This window comes from Mobula hypostoma, chromosome 10 (assembly GCF_963921235.1).
Source record: "Mobula hypostoma chromosome 10, sMobHyp1.1, whole genome shotgun sequence".
Classification (NCBI taxonomy): domain Eukaryota; kingdom Metazoa; phylum Chordata; class Chondrichthyes; order Myliobatiformes; family Myliobatidae; genus Mobula; species Mobula hypostoma.
Window position 1 is genome coordinate 19,304,591 of NC_086106.1, and position 23,354 is coordinate 19,327,944.

Sequence of the window (23,354 nt, forward strand, 5' to 3'; positions counted from 1 at the left end):
GGGACCTGGGCTGTCGATTGGGTCGGGCCCCGAAGCCGACACTTAATCCCAGAGGGCCGGGCTCCTGGCTGAAACGAGTCCGTAAACTGAGTCACGGTTGCGGAGCCTCCGCTCCAGCCGAGCCTCGGGCTCGATTTCCGAGGTTGGCGGCGGAGGCCTCACTTCCAGCAGCTGTGGATGGCCACCAATGGGACTTTACGGTGGTCGCTCCGGGGAAGCGTCTGCGGCACCTTGAGGTCTCCGCCGTCACTTCTGTGTGGTCGCCTGCTCCGGAGAGGTGCTGGTCGGAATGGGCCGTGTCTCCAAGCGCTCCGGCCCGGTAGCAGACCGCGGGTCTCCGGGAACGTGGTCGGGTCCAGGTGCGGTCCGGAGTTTAAGAAGCAGATCTGGCGCGGTGGTCTCCATCTGGGTCAGTAGCTTCGCCAGAGTGTTGTTGATCTTGATCTTGCTAAAGTGGAGTTTTAGAAGGGTTTCTCGGTTACAGGACAGTGGCGAGGGCCGTTTGCCCGGGAGAGCTCGCCCAAAGTCACCGGTTACAGGCGGCATCTTTAACGGATATGGAACAATGGAACAATAGTGCGAACTATTATCTAAATGGGGAAAAGGTTCAAACAACAGAGGTGCAAAGGGACTTACGAGTCCTCGTGTAAGGCTCCCAGAAGGTTAATTCACAGGTTGAGTCTGTGGTAGAGAAGGCAAATGCAATATTAGCATTTATTTCAAGTGGAATAGAATATAAAAGCAAGGAGATAATGCTGAGGCTTTATAAGGCACTAATCTGGCCACACTTGGAGTATTGTCAACAGTCCTGGGCCCCTTTTCTTAGAAAGGGTGTGTTTTCATTGGAGAGAGTCACAAGGATGATTCTAGAAATGAAGGGGTTAACATATGAGGAGCGTTTGGCAGCTTTGGGCCTGTACTCGCTGGAACTTAGAAGAATGCGGACAGATCCCATTGAAACCTACCGAATGTTGATGGGATGAGATAGGGTGGATGTGGAGAGGATGTTTCCTATGGAGGGAGTAAGCAGAACAAGAGGGCACAGTTTCAGAATTGATGGGTGATCTTTTAGAACAGAGGTAAGGAGGATTTTTTTTAGCCTGAGAATAGTGAATCTGTGGAATGCTCTGCCACAGACTGCAGTGGAGGCCAATTCTGTGGGTATTTTTAAAGCAGAAGTTGATATTTTCCTGATCAGTCAGGGCATCTGAGGATATGGTGAGAAGGCAGCTGTATGGGGTTGAGTGGAATCCAGGATGAGCCATGATGGAATGGCAGGGCAGCCTTGATGGGCTGAATGGCCTAATACTGCTCCTGTCTCACGGTCTTTTGTCTAATGTGGACTTGCCAGAGAAAAGAGGTGTTCCCAATTAATGCCAATTAGCTCTTCTGGCAGTTAGTCCTGACGAAGGGTCTTGGCCCGAAACGTCGGCTGTACCTCTTCCTGGAGATGCTGCCTGGCCTGCTGCGTTCACCAGCAAATTTGATGTTTGTTCACAATTAACGCTTCTTAGTTCCTGCCTAATGCCCTTGTAAATTTCCCGATGTCAATTTAAATCTCTTCCACAAGGACCACACCTATCCTTGTCGATAGCTATCCTGAAAGTTAACGAGTTGTGGTCACAATTCCTGAACTGTTCACCCACTGAAAGGTCAGTCCCCTGGCCAGGCTCCTTCCCGAAAACTAGGTGCAGTGTGGCCCCTCCTTTCATTGGACCGTGCACATATTGTTTTAAGAAACCTACTCAACAAATTCAAACCCATCTGAACCCCTTACATTAAGAAGCCTTCCCAGTTTATATTTGGAAAGTTGAAATCCCCCATGACACCAACCCTATTATTTTAACACTTTTCATTAATCTGATTACGTATCTGTTCCTCAATGTCCCAGTGGCTATTAGGGGGTCCATGGTACAATCCCATCAGTGTGATTGCACCCTGTCTAACCCTGAGTTTCACCCAAATCGACTCAGTTTCTGACCCCTCCATTATGTCTCCTCTGAATGCAGCTGCGATATTGTCCCTGATCAGGACTGCAACTGCCCACCCCATTACCTACTCCTCTATCTTTTCTAAAACTCCAAAAACCTGGCACATTAATCACTCATTCCTGCCGCTCTCTCAACCAAGTTTCAGTAATGTCTACAACATCGTAGTTCCATGTACTGATCCATGCTCTAATTTCATCATCCTTACCCATAATAATCCCAGCATTGAAATATACACACTTCAAGCTATCTGACCCATTCTACCTGTTATTTAAATTTTGCCTTTCAATACTAACCCTGACATCTAACTTCTGGTCACATCCATCCCCTACTGACCTGGGGCTCTGGTTCTCAGCCCCCTGAAAAACCACTTTAAACTCTCCCAAGTAGCATCAACAAACCCTGAAGCCAGGATATTGCCCCCCCCCCCCCCCCGCCAGTTCAGGTGCAACCCATCCCAATCTTCCTGCATATTGAAATTCCTGAAGACAGTTTTAACATTGCACTTTTGACATGCATTTTCTATCTCCCATTGTAATTTGTAGACCACATCTTTGCTATTCTGTTCACAGGTCTGTATATAACTCCCAGCAGGGTCATTCACCCTTGCAGATTGTTAGCTCTACCCAGAATGATTGGACACTTTCTGAGAGCCACACCACGCTCACTGCCTACCTGCCTGTCCTTTCAATACAATGTGTATCCTTGGACATTAAGCTCACATCTATAATCTTCTTTCAGCCATGATTCACTGATGCCCACAATGTCATACGTGTCAATCTGTTGCTGTGTTTCAAGTTCATCTAGCTTATTCTGTATACTGTGTGCATGCAATTATAACACCTTCAGTCCTGTGTTCATCACCCTTTTTTGATTTTGTCCTCCTTTTAAATTTCAACTCATCCCATTGACTGCAATTTTGGCCTATCATCAGCCTCTGCTTGCTAGCAGTCTCACTACACACTGCTTCTGTTTGTAAACCAACAACTAGATCCTCAGCCCTATCACTCAATTTCCCATCTCCTGTCAAATTGGTTCAAATCCTTCTGAACAGCACAAGCAAACCTGCCCAGAAAGATATTTATCCCCCTTGGATTCACACGCAACCCATCCCTTTTGTATCAGTTGTAACTTCCCCAGAAGGGATCCCAGTGATGTAGAAATCTAAACCCCTGCCCCTGCATCAGTTCCTCAGCTATGCATTCATCTGTCAAATCATCCTATCTTTCCAAAAACCTGTTGTTCTCGCAATACAACTCTTGCTTGATTTTCTTGTTTAAGTTCACAATTATTGCCCCAAATTCACATTCATATTCTTCCACCTTTTGCTTATGAAGACCCAGAAGATCTAACATATTGATGCAACTTCAAAGAAGGCACAACAGCTGCTATATTCCATTAGGAGCTTGAGGAGATTTGGTATGTCACCCGAAACAATCACAACTTTCGATAGATGTAGCATGGAGAGCATTCTAACTGGCTGCATCATGGTCTGGTATGGGGGTGCAGGAGGGAGGGGCTACTGCATGGGATAGAAATAAACTGCAGAGAGTTGTAAACTCAGTCAGCTCCATCATGGGCACTGGCCTCCGTAGTATCCAGGACACCTTCAAGGAGTGATGCCTCAAAAAGGCAGCATCCATCATTCGGGACCCCCATCACTCAGGTTATGCCTTGTTCTCATTGCCACCATCAGGAAGGAGGTTCAGAAGCCAGAAAGTTCACAGTCAACAATTCAGGGGCTTCTTCCCCTCTGCCATCTGATTTCTGATTGGGAATTGAACCCGTGATCACTACCTCACTACTGTTTTATTTCTACTTTTGCATTGCTCATTTAATTACATACCTACATACATATACACACACGCACAATAATTCACAGGTTTTTACTCTCTTATTATGCATTGCATTGTACTGTAGCCACAAAGACAACAAATTTCATGGCATATGTCGGTGAGATTAAACCTGATTCTGATATATCTGAAAATATACTGGAATGCCGGCTGTTTGAGAAGGCTGATTGCGGAATGTCTGAAGAAACAAGTGATGAGGAATAACAAATATAGAAATCAAACAGGATGTGGATCTTTTATGTGGCAAGATTGTAGAAGGGATAATGACAGCGACAACAATAAGTATCCCAAGGAAATGGAATAGAGCTGAAAAGAAAATGGTGCCACGGTGGAGAAAAGATTGTGGGGAAACAATTAAGCATCGTAATAGAGCCTTTAGAATGGAAAAGAGGGCACACAATTTTCCAAAAGTAATTGAGAATAAACATATGCAGCAATAGTAAGAAAAACAATTTTAAAGGTGAAAGAGGAATATTGGAGTACGATTTGTGACTCCGGAGGAATACAAACACCCATTGACAGTGATTGGAAGATGATAAAAAGAATGAATGCTGTCACCAGGGACATTGGATACCCAGAATTATCTATGGGGAAGGTTTGATTTTAAGTTATATGAATTGGAAATTTGAGTTTGAATGCTGAATTGGATAAAGGATTTTTAAATTGGTAGACCTGTCATGGTGCGACCAGGGAAATCAGTCAAGTAAACCAATTATGGAAAAGGGAACCCCTCAGAGAAGTGTTGTTAGTCCATTAGTATTTACTATCATAATAAATGGTATATTTTCTAATATAAATAGTTGCATTGGAATTTCATTGTGTGGACGATGGAGCTATGTGGAAAAGGGGTGGGAATGTGAAATTTATAACACGGAAACTTTAAGAGACAAAGGTTAACATAGAAACATAGAAAATAGGTGCAGGAATAGGCCATTTGGCCCTAAGAATCTGCACCACCATTCAGTATGATCATGGTTGATCATCCAACTCAGAACCCTGTACAAGCCTTCCCTCCATACCCCCTGATCCCTTTAGCCACAAGGGCCATATCTAACTCCCTCTTAAATATAGCCAATGAACTGGCCTCAACTGTTTCCTGTGGCAGAGAATTCCACAGATTCACCACTCTCTGTGTGAGGAAGTTTTTCCTAATCTCTGTCCTAAAAGGCTTCCCCTTTATCGTCAAACTGTGACCCCTCGTTCTGGACTTCCCCAACATGGGGAACAATCTTCCTGCATCTAGCCTGTCCAATCCCTTTAGGATTTTATACATTTCAATAAGATTCCCCCTCAATCTTCTAAATTCCAACAAATATAAGCCTAGTCGATCCAGTCTTTCATCATATGAAAGTCCTGCCATCCCAGGAATCAATCTGGTGAACCTTCTTTGTACTCTCTCTATGGCAAGGATGTCTTTCCTCAAATTAGGGGACCAGAACTGCACACGATACTCCAGGTGTGGTCTCACCAAGGCCTTGTACAAATGCAGTAGTACCTCCCTGCTCCTGTACTCGAATCCTCTTGCTATGAATGCCAGCATACCATTTGCCTTTTTCACCGCCTGCTGTACCTGCATGCCCACTTTCAATAACTGGTGTATAATGACACCCAGGTCTCGTTGCACCTCCCCTTTTCCGAATCGGCCACCATTCAAATAATAATCTGTTTTCCTGCTTTTGCCACCAAAGTGGATAACCTCACATTTATCCACATTAAATTGCATCTGCCATGAATTTGCCCACTCACCTAACCTATCCAAGTCACCCTGCATCCTCTTAGCATCCTCCTCACAGCTAACACTGCCGCCCCGCTTTGTGTCATCCGCAAACTTGGAGATGCTGCATTTAATTCCCTCATCCAGGTCATTAATATATATTGTAAACAACTGGGGTCCCAGCACTGAGCCTTGGAGTACCCCACTAGTAACGGCCTGCCATTCTGAAAAGGTCCCGTTTATTCCCACTCTTTGCCTCCCGTCTGCCATCCAGTTCTCTATCCACATCAATACCCTACCCCAATATCCTGTGCTTTAAGTTTGCACACTAATCTCCTGTGTGGTACCTTGTCAAAAGCCTTTTGAAAATCCAAATATACCACATCCACTGGTTCTCCCCTATCCACTCTATAAGTTACATCCTCACAAAATTCCATCAGATTCCTCAGACATGATTTTCCTTTCACAAATCCATGCTGACTTTGTCCGATGATTTCACCGCTTTCCAAATGTGCTGTTATCACATCTTTGATAACTGACTCCAGCATTTTCCCCACCACTGATGTTAGGCTAACCGGTCTATAATTCCCTGGTTTCTCTCTCCCTCCTTTTTTTAAACAGTAGGGTTACATTAGCCACCCTCCAATCCTCAGGAACTAGTCCAGAATCTAAAGAGTTTTGAAAAATTATCACTAATGCATCCAACTATTTCTTGGGCTACTTCCTTAAGCACTCTGGGATGCGGACCATCTGGCCCTGGGAATTTATCTGCCTTTAATCCCTTCAATTTACCTAACACCACTTTCCTACTAACATGTATTTCCCTCTGTTCCTCCATCTCACTGGACCCTCTGTCCCCTACTATTTCCGGAAGATTCTTTCTGTCCTCCTTAGTGAAGACAGAACCAAAGTAGTTATTCAGTTGGTCTGCCATGTCCTTGCTCCCCATAATCAATTCACCTATTTCTGGCTGTAGGGGAACTACATTTGTCTTAACCAATCTTTTTCTTTTCACATATCTACAAAAGCTTTTACAGTCAGTTCTTATGTTCCCTGCCAGTTTTCTCTCATAATCTTTTTTCCCTTTCCTAATTTAGCCCTTTGTCCACCTCTGCTGGACTCTGAATTTCTCTCAGTCCTCAGGTGAGCCACTTTTTCTGGCTAATTTGTGTGCTTCTTCTTTGGAATCGATACTATCCCTAATTTTCCTGGTCAGCCATGGGTGCACTACCTTCCCTGATTTATTCTTTTGCCAGACTGGGATGAACAATTGTTGTAGTTCATCCATGCGATCTTTAAATGCTTGCCATTGCATATCCACCGTCAACCCTTTAAGTGTCATTTGCCAGTCTATCTTAGCTAATTCATGTCTCATACCGTCAAAGTTACCCTTCTTTAAGTTCAGAACCTTTGTTTCTGAATTAACTATGTCACTCTCCATCTAAATGAAGAATTCCACCATATTATGGTCACTCTTACCCAAGGGGCCTCTCACCACAAGATTGCTAATTAACCCTTCCTTATTGCTCAATACCCAGTCTAGAATAGCCTGCTCTCTAGTTGGTTCCTCGACATGTTGGTCCAAAAAACCATCCCGCATACATTCCAAGAAATCCTCTTCCTCATCACCCTTACCAATTTGGTTCACCTAATCTATATGTAGATTGAAGTCACCCATTATAACTGCTGTTCCTTTATTGTATGTATTTCTAATTTCCTGTTTAATACCATCCCGAACCTCACTACTACTGTTAGGTGGCCTGTACACAACTTCCACCAGCGTTTTCTGCCCCTTAGTGTTATGCTGCTCTACCCATATCGATTCCACATCCTCCCGGCTAATTTTCCTCCTTTCTATTGCGTTAATCTCCTCTCTAACCAGCAATGCCACCCCACCTCCTTTTCTTTCATGTCTATCCCTCCTGAATATTGAATATCCCTGAATCTTGAGCTCCCATCCTTGGTCACTCTGGAGCCATGTCTCTGTGATCCCAACTATATCATATTCATTAATAACAATCTGCACTTTTACTTCATCCACCTTGTTACGAATGCTCCTTGCATTGACACACAAAGCCTTCAGCCTCGCTTTTACAACACTCTTAGCCCTTATACAATTATGTTGAAAAGTGGCCCTATTTCATTTTTACCCTGGATTTGCCGGCCTGCCACTTTTACTTTTCACCTTACTACTTTTTGCTTCTACCCTCATTTTACACCCCTCTGACTCTCTGCACTTGTTCTCATCCCCCTGTTGTGAACTAACCTCCTCTCTCCTAGTCTCTTTAATTTGATTCCCACCCCCCAACCATTCTAGTTGAAAGTCACCTCAGTAGCCCTCGCAAATCTCCCTGCCAGGATATTGGTCCCCCTTGGATTCAAGTGTAATCCGTCCTTTTTGTACAGGTCACTCCTGCGCCAGAAGAGGTCCCAGTGATCCAAAAACTTGAATCCCTGCCCCCTGCTCCAATCCCTCAGCCACGCATTTATCCTCCACCACATTGCATTCCTACTCTGTGTCGCGTGGCATAGGCAGGAATCCCGAGATTACTACCTTTGCGGTCCTTTTTCTCAACTCCCTTCCTAACTCCCTATTCTCCTTCCAGAACCTCTTCCCTTTTCCTACCTATGTCATTGGTACCTATATGTACCACAACCCCTGGCTCCTCACCCTCTCACTTCAGGATATGTTGGACGTGATCAGAAATATCCTGGACCCTGGCACCAGGGAGGCAAACTACCATCGGGGTCTCTGGACTGCATCCACAGAATCGCCCATCTGACCCCCTTACTGTCGAGTCCCCTATTGCAACTGCCCTCCTCTTCCTTTCCCTACCCTTCTGAGCTACAGGGCCGGACTCTGTGCCGGAGGCACGGCCACTGTCGCTTCCCCCGGGTAAGCTGTCCCACCCAACAGTACTCAAACAGGAGTACCTATTGTCAGGGGCACAGCCACCGGGGTACTCTCTATTACCTGACTCTTCCCCTTCCCCCTCCTAACCGTGACCCACTTGTCTGCCTCCTGTGGCCCCGGTGTGACCACCTGCCTGTAACTCCTCTCTATCACCTCCTCACTCTCCCTGACCAGACGAAGGTCATCGAGCTGCAGCTCCAGTTCCCTAACGCGGTCCCTTAGGAGCTGCATCTCGGCGCACCTGGCGCAGATGTGGACGTCCGGGAGGCTTGGAGATTCCAGGGCCTCCCACATCTGGCACCGAGAACAACAAGCTGCCCTCACACTCATACTGCCCCTCTCCTCAAATAACAACAAAAAATGAATACCAAACCCTCTTCGCCTCACCCGTTTCCGCCTAAGCCGTTAAGGTGGAAGATTGGGCATGAAGATGGGAATTCAGATTTTCAGCAGAGAAATCCAACACAATGCTTTTCAAAAGGAGGAGGACAGAACAGCACTTGAAACTAAACCTTTGGTGTAGAATTAGAAGGTGTGGGAAGTTGGTGAGATAAAAGCCTCACATGGTCAACACATATTAAAAGTAAGAAAGTGCTAAATGTTATGAGGTGTTTAACAGGAAAGGAAAGGGAAGCTGATAGGAAATCCTTGAAAGCAATATATATAGGATTAATAAGATCAATACTGGACTATGGAAGTATGGTATAGGATCAGCATCACACTGTGTGGTCAATAAACTGGATATAATTCAAAGTCAAGCATTAAGGTTAATCAGTGGGGCAATGAGGACAACACCAGTGGTGGCAATGCAGGTGGAGTTGGGAGAGACACCTCTGGAACTGAGAAGAACTCAGCTTCTGGTAACATATTGGGTGAACCTACAAGGGCCTGGAGAAAATCATCCAAGTAACCAGCTTCCAGATCCATGCTGGGAAATGGAAAGAAGGAAATCAGAAGTTTGGCATGGACTATTGAGGGAAAATCAGGAAGAATAGGAGTTAGTAAAAAGGCAGTGAGTGATACAGTGCCTTTTCCTGGGCTGTCTCCATGACTGTGTGAAGCACCAGAAGTGGATCCTGAATTATTCAAAAAGAGATAGAAAAATAGAGAAGTGATCTTAAATGGTGTAGTGGAATCTTTTATGTAAATAATAATTATTATGGATATTTACAAATGTCCACACATGCTTCCAAATGGCAATAGTAGATGAGGGATAGGATTGGTAGTGAGACCGATGAGAGTTGTAATATTGTCTGATTCAAGCACAGGAATCAGGAGTCTAATATATTTACATTCAGCAGAAAGACCAGATATTTTATGTGAGCTAATACAATCCTTATTTTGACTTGAAATAATATCCAAAAAGCAGTGAGATGGTTGAGAAATGCAGGAAAGAGCAGGGGGAGGAGGTGATAACATCAAGATTGAGGTTTGGGCACAGGGTTAAAGTACTGTTTTTAAAGAAGGAACACAATAATGGGAGGTGTGGATATTGTAATCAACAGGATATAATCAAGAGCGGGGATGGTTGATTTCAGAGTTATCACAAAATAAAATTCAATTTAACATGAATAGCATTTTGCAGAAAGGGTCGCAGGATTATTGCTTTAAATATATAATGCAGTTCCTTAAGAACACAAGTCTGATAAAATTTGATACAAATAAATTATGGGGTCAAATATAAAAATGTGGGTCACGATTTGCTGACCCACACTACTTCAGAAGGTGTTGGTAATTCACCTTAAGGCTTTTTGCCAACCGCCATAAAAACCTCAGAAACCTATCGACGATTGAAAGGCCCCGAAGGGGTTGATGTGGAGAGGATGTTTGCGGGAGTGTCGGGATGTAATCATACACAGGCCATTCCCACCACAGGCTGTTTGCCGAGGGAAGACAGAGAAGGGAAACACCAGGGAAAAAGTCAGGTAGGCACAGTAAACCAGACCTCCCACCTACCTGTTTCTATCCCTGCCGCCATTGGTTAAGAGATCTGCTGGTCCTTCCAACCATTTTTCATCTGTTTCGGGAAACATGCAGACCGCCTGTCTCTATTGGTTGGCGGTCTGCATGTTCCTTCCAAGCACGTAGGTCAGGCTAACTGGCCTATAATTTTAATTCTTCTGTTTCTCTCTCTTCTTGAAGAGTGGAATGACATTTGTAATTTTCCAGAATTCCAGAACCATTCCAGAATCTAGTGATTCTTGAAAAATCATGACTAATGCCTCTACAATCTCTTGAGCTACCTCTTTCTGAACCCTTGTGTGTACACCATCAGGTCCAGGTGACTTATCTACCTTCAGACCTTTCAATTTCTCAAAACTCTTCTTGGTAGTAATGTTAGCCTCACACACTTCATGACCCTGATGCCTGGATCTTCTACCTGACTGCTAGTGTCTTCCTTAGTGAAGACTGAAGCGAAATATTTATTCAGTTCATCCACCATTTCCTTGTCCCCATTACTACCTTTCCAGCATTGATTTCCAGTGGTCTGATATCCACTCTCGCCTCTCTTTTACACTTTATGTATCTGAAGCAACTTTTGGTGTTCTCTTTAATATTATTGAGTAGCTTACTTTACCATTCCATCTTATTCTTCTTACTGACTTTTGTGGTTGCCTTCTGTTGGTTTTAAATGCTTCCCAATCGTCTAACTCCCCACCAATGCCAGCTCAATGATATGCCCTCTCTTTGGCTGTTATGTTGCCTTTGACTTCCCTTGTTCACCATGGTTGTGTCATCTTGCCTTTTGAACACTTCTTCCTCTTCAAACCCCCATCTGAATCCTCAGGCAACAGCAGCGAGGCATTATAGAGGGTTATTTCCCTCTTGAAAATAGACTTCGAGGGTCAGCGTAAAGGATTCTTATCCCTTCCTTTCGACCTAGCAGCTGGATTGCATAAGCTTGGCTGTGAGTTCCCCAGACTGTTCAGGTATTTGCTTGGTCCTCTCCTGAACTAGAGGACACGACTCGATAAGTGTTTGGACTCGCAGAGTCCTATTGACTGGAAATGGCTTGTTTGTCCTTAAGGGCAGGACTTGGTCTCCAGACGGTCTCAGGTTACCTCAACACTGAAGGCTGCCCTCTTATTAGTTCTTGGTCACAGGAGAGTCTGGGTCTCGGAACACCATAGTGCAAACAAACCCTCTTATCAGGACTGGACCAAGCAATGATTCTGCCCTTCCTCCAGTCCATGGATGGGTTACACTGGGACAGCCCAGGGTACCGGAGGATCAGTGGTATGAGTGGAGAGTCAATAATGTAGAAACTAATGTCTGCATGATCCCCTATCCTCATCTTCAAATCCACAGTCTGTTGCTGGATCTTCCCGGAACCTAGTGGGCAACTGTCCAAGACAGTTGCAGGCATGTGTTGGCTCAACTCTCACAGCGGTATGTCGAACCGATGGGTGGTTCTTAAATCCAGAAAATAACCCGCTGCACCAGAGTCCAGGCAGCTCTCACCTGCCTTAAGTTTTTACCCCGGGTGAACTCCGCCTTCAGCATGAACCCAGAGTCAGTTGTATTGGGAGTAGTGACTGCTACCGTCACAGTCCTCCTGAATCTGGACGGTCTTAGCAGTCTCGACGGTTGCAGCCTGGGACTTTCGGCCCATCAGTGACATACTTCCCACAGTAAAACCACGACAATGACTCTGACGCCGGGACCTTTCATTGGCGGAGAGTCCAGCACAACCGACCTGCATGGGTTGGACTGGATCTTGAGCAGTCAAAGGGTTGGTTATGGTCCGAGGTTGTGGGGTGGAACTGTGATGCGTAGGGACTGGGCTCAGACTGGCTCACTTTGATTTCTTGAAGTGGTCCCACTTTTGCTCTGCCGGACGTTTATCGAGATGGATGGATTGGTCACTCAAAACCTCTCAGATCTCAGTTGGCTCTCCCAAGGCGAGCCATCCTTCAGTTCATCCATGGTTTTAGAACATGGCCACGGCCTTCCCATTCCAACCACTCTTCTGGGCCAAGGTCCAAAATTCGATTGCGTTGTCGGCCATGGACCATCCCCCCTGTTGAATCTTCATCAGCCGGTCTGAGTCTCAGCTGGCTCCCGTGAGGTGATTAAACACCTTCCTCATGGCAGCCATGAATTCCTCTGAATCCGAACAGATCTCAGACCGATGTTCCCAATGCGCAGTGGCCGAGGCCAGGACTTTTCCAGTCCTGGAGCGATAATGAAGGCCACTTTTCCTCACTCTGAAAGGAACCGAGGTAAATGAAGCAAGGTTCTAGTCACGGTATCAAATTAGAGCTGAGCACAAAACAAATGTTGGATGATAGCACAAGTCAGCTTACCATTGAACACCGAACCTCTGTTCAGCTGTTCCTTAAATACTCAGTTCTTGGCACCCAAACATGATTATCAATTAGCAGGACCATCATGATCCCATAAAGGGGCCGTGCCAGCTATCCGTATTCCTGGAAGCTGGTGCAGTTGGGAGTGTCTCGTAACAAAGACTTCTGGCTGTTCATGCTCACCATTGAGAATGCCGTGGACACGATCTGTGACATCGTGACCTTGACATCAGGGATGCAGCATACCATCTGTGTGTCTCTATCGCGCCCATAGAACCTCGTCCTGTTCCTCTGTCTAAGGAATCTCCTATCATCACTGCATTCCTCTTCGCCTCTCTCCTCTTCTGAGCCACATCACCAGACTCAGTGCCAGAGACCCGTCACTCTGGCTCCCCTTCAATAGTATCAAAAGTTATAGATTTATTATTGAGGGGAACAGCCACAGGTGTTCTCTGCACTTCTTGTACATTTGCCCTCCGTCTCCTGACAGTCACCCAGACACCGGTCTCCTGCAGCCTTGGGGTAATCTCCTCCCTGTAGCTTATGTCTGTCACCTCCTCATATCGGCCACTTTGACCATTCTCCTGATATTTCTTAGTATTTCTGCAGCCTCTCTGCTTCCTCAACTCTGCCTTCCCCTCCACCTCTCTTTGTATCATCTGCAAACTTGGACATAAAAGCCATCAAGGGGTCGGTATTGGGACCGCTGCTTTTTACGATGTATGCCAATGATTTGGTCGATGGGATTAATGGATTTGTGACTAAATTTGCCAAAGATATAAAGATAGGTGGAGGAGCGTGTAGTGTTGAGGAAACAGAGAGTCTGCAGAGAGAGTTAGATAGTTCAGGGGATGGTGGTCAAAGAAGTGGCAAATGAAATATACTGTTGGAAAGTGTATGGTCATGCACTTTGGTGGAAGAAATAAATGGGCAAACTATTATTTAGAAAGGGCGAGAATTGAAAATGCAGAGATGCAAAGGGACTTGAAAGTCCTTGTGCGGGATACCCAAAAGGCTCACCTCCAGGTTGAGTCTGTGGTGAAGAAGGCGAATGCAATGTTGGCATTCATTTCTGGAGGTATAGAATATAAGAGCAGGAATGTGAAGCTCTAAAAGGCACTCGTAAACCACACTTGGGAGTATTGCGTGCAGTTTTGGGCTCCTTAGTTTAGAAATGATAAACCGACATTGGAGAAGGCTCAGAGAAGATACACGAGAATGATTCCAGGAATGAAAGGGTTACCGTACGAGGAATGCCTGGCAGCTCTTGGGCTGTATTCCCTGGAGTTCAGGAGAATGAGGGGGATCTCATAGAAACATTCCGAACGTTATAAGGCCTGAACAGATTCGACATGGCAAAGTTATTTCCCATGGTAGGGGGGGACTAGGACTTCAGGATTGAAGGATATCCATTTATAACAGGAATGTGAAGAAATTACTTTAGTCAGAGGGTGGTAAATCTGCGGAATTTGTTGCCATGAATGTCTGTGGATGCCAAGTCATTGGGTGCATTGAAGGTAGAGAGAGGTAGGTTCTTGGTTAGCTGGGACATCAAAGGGTATGGGGAGAAGGCAGGGGAGTGGGGATGACTGGAAGAATTGCATCTGGCCATGATTGAATGATGGAGCAGACTTGATGGGCCAAATAGCTTGCTTCTGCTCCTATATCTTCTGGTCTTATGGTCTTATCATGATACTCCCTGCATTAAAATATACGCACTCCAAACTGTCTGATCTATCATACTTGTTACTTCAAATTTGCCTTTCAATACCTTCCCTGACACCTAACTTCTGGTCCAGTCCTTCCCCTACTGACCTGGGCCCTGGTTCTCAGCCCCTGCAAAACGAGTTTAAACTCTCCCAAGTAGCATCAGCAAAACCAGGATATTGGTTCCCCTCCAGTTCAGGTGCAATCAGTCTCAATCAACCTGCATATTGAAATTCACGATGACTATCTTAACATTGCACTTTTGATATGCATTTTCTGTCCTCCGCTGTAATTTGTAGACCACATCTTTGCTATACTGTTTGCAGGTCTGTATATAACTCCCATCAGGGTCTTTCACTCTTGCAGATTCTTATCTCTACCCAGAACGATTCTACACCTTCCGATCCCATGTCACCTCTTTCTAATGATTTAATTTAATTTTTTACCAATACAGCCACACCACACCTTCTGCCTACCTCCCTGTCCTTTTGATATATTGTGTATCCTTGGACATTAAGCTCATAGCTATAATCTTCTTTCAGCCACATTCAGTGATGCCCAGAAAGTCATAATGCCAATGTGTAGGTGTGCTTCAAGTTCATCGAGCTTATTCCATATCCTGCAATAACACCTTCAGTCCTGTATTCATCACATTTTAAAATTGTGTCCCCTTTTACATTGCAACTCATCCCGTTAACTGCAATTTTACCTGGTCATCAGCTTCTTCTTGCTAGCAGTCTTACTACACACTGCCTCTGTTTGTAAACCAATGATTTGATCCTCAACCTTATCACTGCCAAATTTGTTTGGCTCTAGCAAACCTGTCTACAAGGATATTTGTCCCCTGTGGATTCAGGTGTAACCTGTCCCTTTTGTACAGGTCATAACTTCTGCTTATCAAGGCCCAGAGGCTCGGAGTAAAGAGGAAAGGTGTAAAGTCCCAGGGGTTGTGAAGGGCCTCAGACTGCATTGTCTGTTGATAGTGCTGTCGTTGGGATTGCAGTGTCAGAGAATGCAATGTGAGATAAGGAAGCTGAAAGTTTGTGTTTCGTGTGATGTCTCTGTTAGTCAATTAGTTACCTTGACAACAGTGACGAAGGTGCTGTAGAGGAAACTGATGATGAACAGAATGGCAAAGGCAGCAACTGTAAGCACATTGTCATCTCCATCCACATGTCCCTGTTCTTCCTTCCCCTCCTCTCCTGTCAAGTCTGTGCAGGTTTCTGAAACAATTGATAAAGTGAGACGGTTAGATTCTTGTCAATGTTTCTTGAAGATCAACAGGGCAATAAAGTTGAGTAAACTTGATGACTTGTTTCTTCACAGCATGTCATTTGTAACCTGGGAGCCCCTGGACAGAACTAAATGAACCAGTTTCTCTGAATCAACTGTGTTCGCTCCGCTAAAAATATTAACCAGATCTTCACTTAGCATTCATTAAACATCATCCCAACATGTAATTTAGTCTGGGGTGTGCATGTATGTTCAGCAGTCCCTCTAAGATAGTTTGTCCAAAGACCTGGAGTTGGTTCCTGCCTATTCATTTCATCGATTATTGTCTCTGCAGTTAAAGCCTTCCAGATGCTGACAGATCTGCCAGCCTTGTGTGAGTGGCAAAAATTGGACATGTGTGTTTCTGCCCAATATCTAAACCATGAATAAATCTAGTGAATAGAGTCAGCACTGAACACATTGCTGCAGGTCACAGGGCATCCTCGAGGGTTCCTATTGGGAATGGATTTCTTTTTTCATATGATGTTCACCTGGAATATTCTGCTTTTACACCATCCAGGCCAATGTTTACACCATCAGTGATCTCTCCGCATCTAAAATATGAAGGCTTTTTACTTTTGGAAATGAAAGAGAAATTGTGGAAAGTGTTCAGTGGGTTAGAAAACACTTGTGAACAGAGAAAGGGATAACATTGAGATAGCATCACACGTGTACTCTGTACCATTGCTTCAGCACTAGTTCTGTGCCTGGCTGAGTACTGTGCATCTCTCTGGTTGACTGCAACTCAACAACTGTCTGTGTCCAGTAACATTCCACAATGCCTGCTCCAGTGGAACTGAGTTCCTCCAGTTCTGCTGACAGACAGACTTGCTTCATGTTTCTGAGACGCTGGTGTGTAAACATTGACCCTGCAGTCATTATTTCATCATTCCCTCACTGACAAGGCCGGCATTCCTTGCTCTGCTCCAGCAGGTCCGTCAGAGAGCAGTGAAGAGTTTGGTGTGGGACTGATGGATACAGGTAAACAAGGTAGGGAGGCCAGTGTCCTTCACCAAAGAACATCAGTGAAATAGTTTGTAATCTAAAACTAGCTTGAAGCATTGAATGAACTCTGATTCTTTCCCACTCTCTGCCTCTGCATTATTAATCCACTCACACAACTACAACAATGCCAGACTTGCCGTTACCTATTGACCTTGCTTGTCCCTGGGTTGTGACTGTGGCAGAGGATGTCAACAGTGGAGTGAATCTCAGAATCATACCTTGAATGTTTTTCACATCCTGCCTGACACTGGTGTTGGAGGGGGGATGAGACACTGTGCATCTGAAAACTGAGCCTTCCTTCCACTCCTCTGTGCTCACGGTCAGGACGTAGCTGGCAATGAAAGTCCCTGCCTGTTCCAGAGCAGTTTGTCTCACACTGGTGTTGGAAGAGATCAGAGAGTCCCCTTTCTCCCAGGTGACGGTTATTTGGTCCGGGTAGAATCCAGAGGCAACACACTCGAGGGTGACCGTGTTCCCACTCTTGGTCTCTCCCTCTGGTGGTGGCAGCAGTCTGACTTTGGGACCTTTTGTCTCCAGTGGAACTGATGGGCAAACAATGGAAATGTCAAACATTTTTACTGAGGTGACCAACGTTGTCCATTTTAATCGCTGACCTCTTGCCCACCTTTGGTACTTTTTGTCCGTGCTGATACTGGTGAGGTTGCAGAAGGTTGTTGGGCAGAGCAAGTGTACTCCACCCCACTGGTCCACTCCTCCACACTGGTCTGGAGTTGGCTGATCACTGTGTCTTGGGTTTCTTCCTCTCTCGGTTTTTTGGTCACATTTGCTTTGATTTTCTCCCTCTCGTTCACCTTCCAGTGGATTTGGACCTGGCTCAGATCAGCACCCACAATCATACACACCAGAGTAGCGGTCTGGTTGATCCACATCTCTTCAATGGAGGGATTTTGGATAAAGACAAATAAGTCTGTAGATTAGAAATAGAAAATTTACAAACTGGACAATATCTGCTGTCAGCTGGCTTGACAACTTCAGCTCAGACTTATCCTGTGCAGAATTGTACAACGGAATGAAATCAGGTTTGTTTACAGAGTGGGTTGCTCATCTCTGCTTACAACCTCTGACTGAGAAAACAAAATCAAACATCAAGGAGCTTATTTCCTCAGGACCCATTTGGCTCACAGCAGGGACTGCAGGACAGTTGCCCAGCTACGTGACATTTAGCTGTTGGAATGCCAATAGAATGCACTATCGGAGCTGTGAATTGCAATGAGAGGTGCCGTTTCTGATCAAAGACAGAATTTCCTGCAATCTTCTTGTCTCGGTGTACGTGAGAGTCTGTAGATCCATTTGTGACATTGAGCTGAATCAATGACTGCCTCATATCTGTTCAGACTGATCCTGGGATTCCTCCAGATTGAAAATTCTGATGCTGACTTTCGAATCTCATAATGAAAAATCTCTCTTTTCATCTCTGCAACTTGCCTGCCCCAGTCAATGATCTCACTTTGTTTCAGTTGTCCTGTTCACTTCATCTATTTCCATCTCCACACTTTAAACCTCCCTGCTGTTCTATTTCCTGTGGAGTCTGCTTTTCATTTGCTGGACACTCATAGACATGGCTTTATGTCCCATCATCCACATCATTAGTAATATCAGTGAATAGTTGCAGGGCCGACAAAGATCATTGCAGGACACTGCTCACGATTAAATCCTGCTGGGTTCAGTCCCCTGTCACATGACACAGTGATAATGGAGTTGTTGATGAATGATTGCAAACAATTTCAGTCCATTAGTCCACAGCAGATCCAGGCATGGTGTGGGGACAGCCACCTCAGGCCAACATCGGACAGTCACTGGAAGGGCTGAGCACCGTGATCAGTAAACACGAAATAGCACACCCGGATTTGAACCAGGACATCTTGAGGAAGTCTCTGAACAATGACCACTAACATATCTCCTGTGGAACCAGAGGAGCCAACACTTGACCACTGTGATACCACCATCAACAACGGTTACCGTGCCAGCACACGGCCACACTTTGGTAAGGCCGATCACCTGGCTGTACTTCAACTCCCGGCATATAGGCAGAGACTAAAGACCACAGTGCTGGTAGTGAGGACCAAGAAGATATGGTCAAGGAAGTCACAAGTGCGCTTACAGGAATTTGAGCTGGTGAACTGGACAATATTCAGAGACCTTTCTTCAAATCTGAATGAATATGCCACAGTTGTCACCAACTTCATCAAGACCTGTGTGGATGAGTGTGTCCCTTCGAGAACATCCTGGATATACCAAATCAAAAGCTGTGGATGGACCTGGAGATTTGTACTCTGCTGAGGGCTCCATTTATGGCAGTCTAGGCTGGTGACCCAACATGAGTCAAGAAGCCCAGATACGAACTGCGGTAGGCTATTGGTTAAGATGGTGCCAGAGTGCAATGCTCCCTCAGACAACGTCTTCCAGATAGCTCACAAAAATATCCTTTTTTGGTCCTTTGCGTCTGTTTTTCTCCTTAAATATGTTTCTCAGACTGTTACAGTTCGAGACTGCGATTTAGATTGGATATTGTTTCAGTGATCCAGCGTTTTGCTATCTCCAAAAAGATTCCGAGTATGTACTCAGACGGCTTTGATGCAATGAAACTTCAAGACAGCGTGTGAGCCGATGATTGACTCCATTTCTCCATTTGAAGCATCCATTAAGTGAGAGAGAGTTTCAGTGCCGATGCCTGTCTTTTGATCACTGCTGGAGATGGATTCTGTGAGCGGCCTATTGCTGTGTGTCTCGCTGTGACAGGCGGGTCCGCCTCTCTGCCTCGTGTGGTGTCCCTCTCCTCTCTTTCGATGAATGTTGGTGATATTGGAGATGGTGTTGTGTTTCTGTGTTTATGGATTGGACAGTTGTGTTTATGGATTGTGGACATTTTCAGACCTATCGTTTTTATATTCTGTGTTTTTTATTGCCCGTTCCTTTTCCGTTTTGTTGTGCAAGGGGAGGGTGTTCAGGGTTTGATGTTCTGTTAGTTTTTTGTGCGGGGGAGGGTTTGTTTTTGGGTAGTCGATGTTCCTGTTCCATTTTGTGAAGGGAGAGGGGGTTATTGGGGGCAATTGATGATCGGGATGCCGTTTTTGTCAGTGGGGGTGGTGGTGAAGGGATGGGTTTGATGTTTCTCTCTGAACGACTTTCATATTCTTTCTTGTTTTTGTGGCTATCTGGAGAACACAAATTTCAAGTTGTATGTGGATACAGGCTTTGATAATAAGTGAACCTTTGAACAATTCCAATTGAACTTAGAGAAGGAATCAGATCCCCTTCAGCTCTGGCAGACTTTTCAGGCCATTACTTCCTACAAGGTGAAACCTAACAACATGAATGGCAGTGATGCTTCATTCCCAGATGAGCTCAACACCATTTAAGCACACTTTGAAAGGGAGAATAAACTACATGTGGGTAAATCCCTGCAGTGTCTGGTGACCCTGTCATCTCTGTCTCAGATGCCAACGTCAGAGCAGCTTTCAAGAGGGTGAATCCTCACACTGAATCAGGCCCTGATGCTGTGCCTGGTACGGAATTGAAAACCTGTGCCAACCAACTGGTGGGAGTGTTCAGGAACATCTTCAATATCTCACTGCTGCAGTCAGAGATTCCCATCTGTTTCAAAAGAGTGAGAATCATACCAGCGCCCAAGAAGAGCAGGGTGAGCTGCCTCAATGACTATCGCTCAGTTGCACCCACATCTACTGTGAGGAAATGCTTTGAGAGGTTGGTCACGGCCAGAATCAACTCCTGCTTAAGCAAGGACCTGGACCTACTGCAATTTGCCTATTGCCACAATAGGTCTACAGCAGATGGAATCTGACTGACTCTCCACTCAGCCTTGGATCACCTGGACAATAACAATACCTGCTGAACGTCAGGATGTTGTTTACTGATTACAGCTCAGTGTTCAACACAATCATAACCTCAGTTCAAATCAACAAACTCCAAAACCTGGGCCTCTCGGCCTCCCTCCACAACTGGATCCTTGACATCCTCACTGGGAGACCACAGTCAGTGTGGATCTGAATGAGCATCTCCTCCTCACTGACAATCAACACTGGAGCACCTCAAGGATGTGTGCTTAACCCACTGCTCTACTCTCTCTGCACCCACGACTGTGCGGCTAGGTAGAACTCAAGTGGCATTTATAAATTTACTGTTGAGCAATTGTAGGCTGAGTTTCAGGGTGATGAGGAGGCATACAAGAGCAGGATAGATCAGTTGGGTTCATGATGTTTCAACAACAACCTTACTTTCAACGTCAGTAAGATGAAGCAATTGATTGCAGACTTCAGGAAGGGGAAGTCATGGGAACACACATCAATCTTCATTGAGGGATCAGCAGTGGAAAGGTTGAGCAGTTTCAAGTTCCTGGGTGTCAAAATCTTTGAAGGTCAATTCTGAGTCCAACACACCTATTTCTTTATTTGCATAGTTCTGATCTCATCCTTTGTCTCTTCTTCTAATCCTCTCTGTCTCTGTCTCCACTGAACTCACAAGAAGAAAACAGGAGGAAGTGCAGACCACCAGATTCCATCCTCTGGGCTGAGATTTCTGGGAATTCATTCCATCTGAGGGAAGAAATTTCTCTGCACCACAGTTTCAAATGTCCTGCTCCTTACTTTGTAACTCAGTCCCCTTGTTCGTTGCGCTATGACAGGTGAAATTCTCCCAACATCTACCTTCTCGTGCCCCTTTTACATCTGATATGTTTGTCCAGAAATCTGGATTCTTCTCAACTGCAAGCAATGCAGACACAGACTGTCTGGTCTTGGACATTGTCTGACAGTCACTGAGTCCAGAAAAGCACAGCACAGAAACAGGCCCTTTGGCCCATCCGGTCTGTGCTGAGCCATTTAAACTGCCAACTTTCATTGACTTGCACCAAGACCATTGCTCTCCATTCCCCTCCCATCCATGTAACAATCCAAACTTGTCTTAAACATTGAAATCAAGCGTGCAAGCACCACTTGCTCTGGCAGTTCATTCCACACTCTCACAAAACTCTGAGTGAAGAAGTTTCCCCTCAGGTTTCCCTTAAACATTTCACCTTTCACCCTTAACCCATGATCTCTAGTTGTAGTTCCAGCCAACCTCAGTGGAAAAAGCCTGCTTGCATTTACCCTATCTATACCCCTGATAATTTTCTATACCTCCATCAAATCTCCCCTCAATCTTCTACGTTGCAAGGAATAAAGTCCTAACCTGGTGTAATCTTTTCTTATAACTCAGTTTCTCAGTCCTGGTTGCATGCTTTTAAACTTTCTCTGTACTCTTTCAAGCTTATTTCCTGTAGGTAAGTGACCAAAGCTGAACAGGTAAAGATTTTTACTCCTCATGTATATGAAGGATGTAAGTAATAAAGTCAATTCAGTTCAATTCAAATTAGGCCTGAGGAATGTCTTATACAACTTTAACATAACACCCCATTTCCTGTACTCAGTACTTTGATTTATGAAGGCCAGTGTACCTAAAGATTTCATTATGATCCTATCTAGCTGTGCCTCCATTTTCAGTTAATTACGGACCTGTGTTCCCACATCTCTTTTTTCTACTGCACTCCTCAGTGACCTATCGTTCACTGTGTAAGACCTACCTTAGCTGGTCCTACCTAAGTGGAACACCTCACACTTGTCTGCATTAAATTCCATCAGCCATTTTTCAGACTATTTTACCAACTGGTTCAGATCCCACTACAAGCTCTGATAGTCTTTCATGCTGTCCACAACACCCACACTTTTGGTGTCAATTGCAAATTTGCTGATCCAGTTAACCATGTTATCATCCAGATCATTGATACAACAATGGACCCAGCACCGATCCCTGCGAAACTCCACTCGTCACAGGCCTTGAGTCAGACAGGCAACCATTCTACTACCTCCCTCTGGCTTCTCCCACAAAGCCAATGTCCAATCCAATTTGCTGCCTCATCTTAAATGCTATGCAACTGCAAATTTCCTGACCATCCTCCCATTTGGGATCTTGTCAAATGCCTTGCTAAGGTCCATGTAGATAACATCCACTGCCTTGCCTTCATCAACTTTCCTAGTAACTTCCTAAATAACCTCCATAAATTTGGTTAGATGTGCCCTACACACACAAAGCCATGCTGACTATCCTTCATCAGTCCATGTCTATCCAAGTACACATATATCCGGTCCCTTAGAATACCTTCCAATTGCCATCCCACTACAGATGTCAGGCTCACTGGCCTATAATTTCCTGGTTTATTTTGACAACCTTTTTTAAACTATGGAACATCAGCTATCCTGCTGTTCTCCAGTATCTCGCCTGGTGCTAAGGATGTTTCAAATATCTCTGATAGCAACCCCCACCCCCACAATCTTTAATTTGCTTAAAGACAGTAAACACCTCCTCCTCTGTAATCTCTGAAGGGTCCATGTCGTCGCTTCTGCTTTGCCTCGTTTCTACAGACTATCTGTCCATCTCCCAAATAAATACTGATACAAAAAATCCATTGCTGGTCCCCCCATCCCTTTTGGCACCACAAATAGGTTTCCAATCTGATCTTCTAGTGAACCAATTTTGTCCCTTGCAAACACTGTGCTCTTAACATATCTGTAGAATCCC

General features: G+C 45.0%; 1 gene segment (V, D, J or C); it reads right to left on the reverse strand.

The window, feature by feature from the left end:
* Positions 1-228: 228 nt before the first annotated feature.
* Positions 229-18,278, reverse strand: LOC134352727 (immunoglobulin heavy constant gamma 2-like). The segment is given in 4 exon segments: positions 229-681; positions 15,564-15,706; positions 16,979-17,302; positions 17,386-18,278. Coding segments are annotated over 4 exon segments (750 nt in total).
* Positions 18,279-23,354: the final 5,076 nt, after the last annotated feature.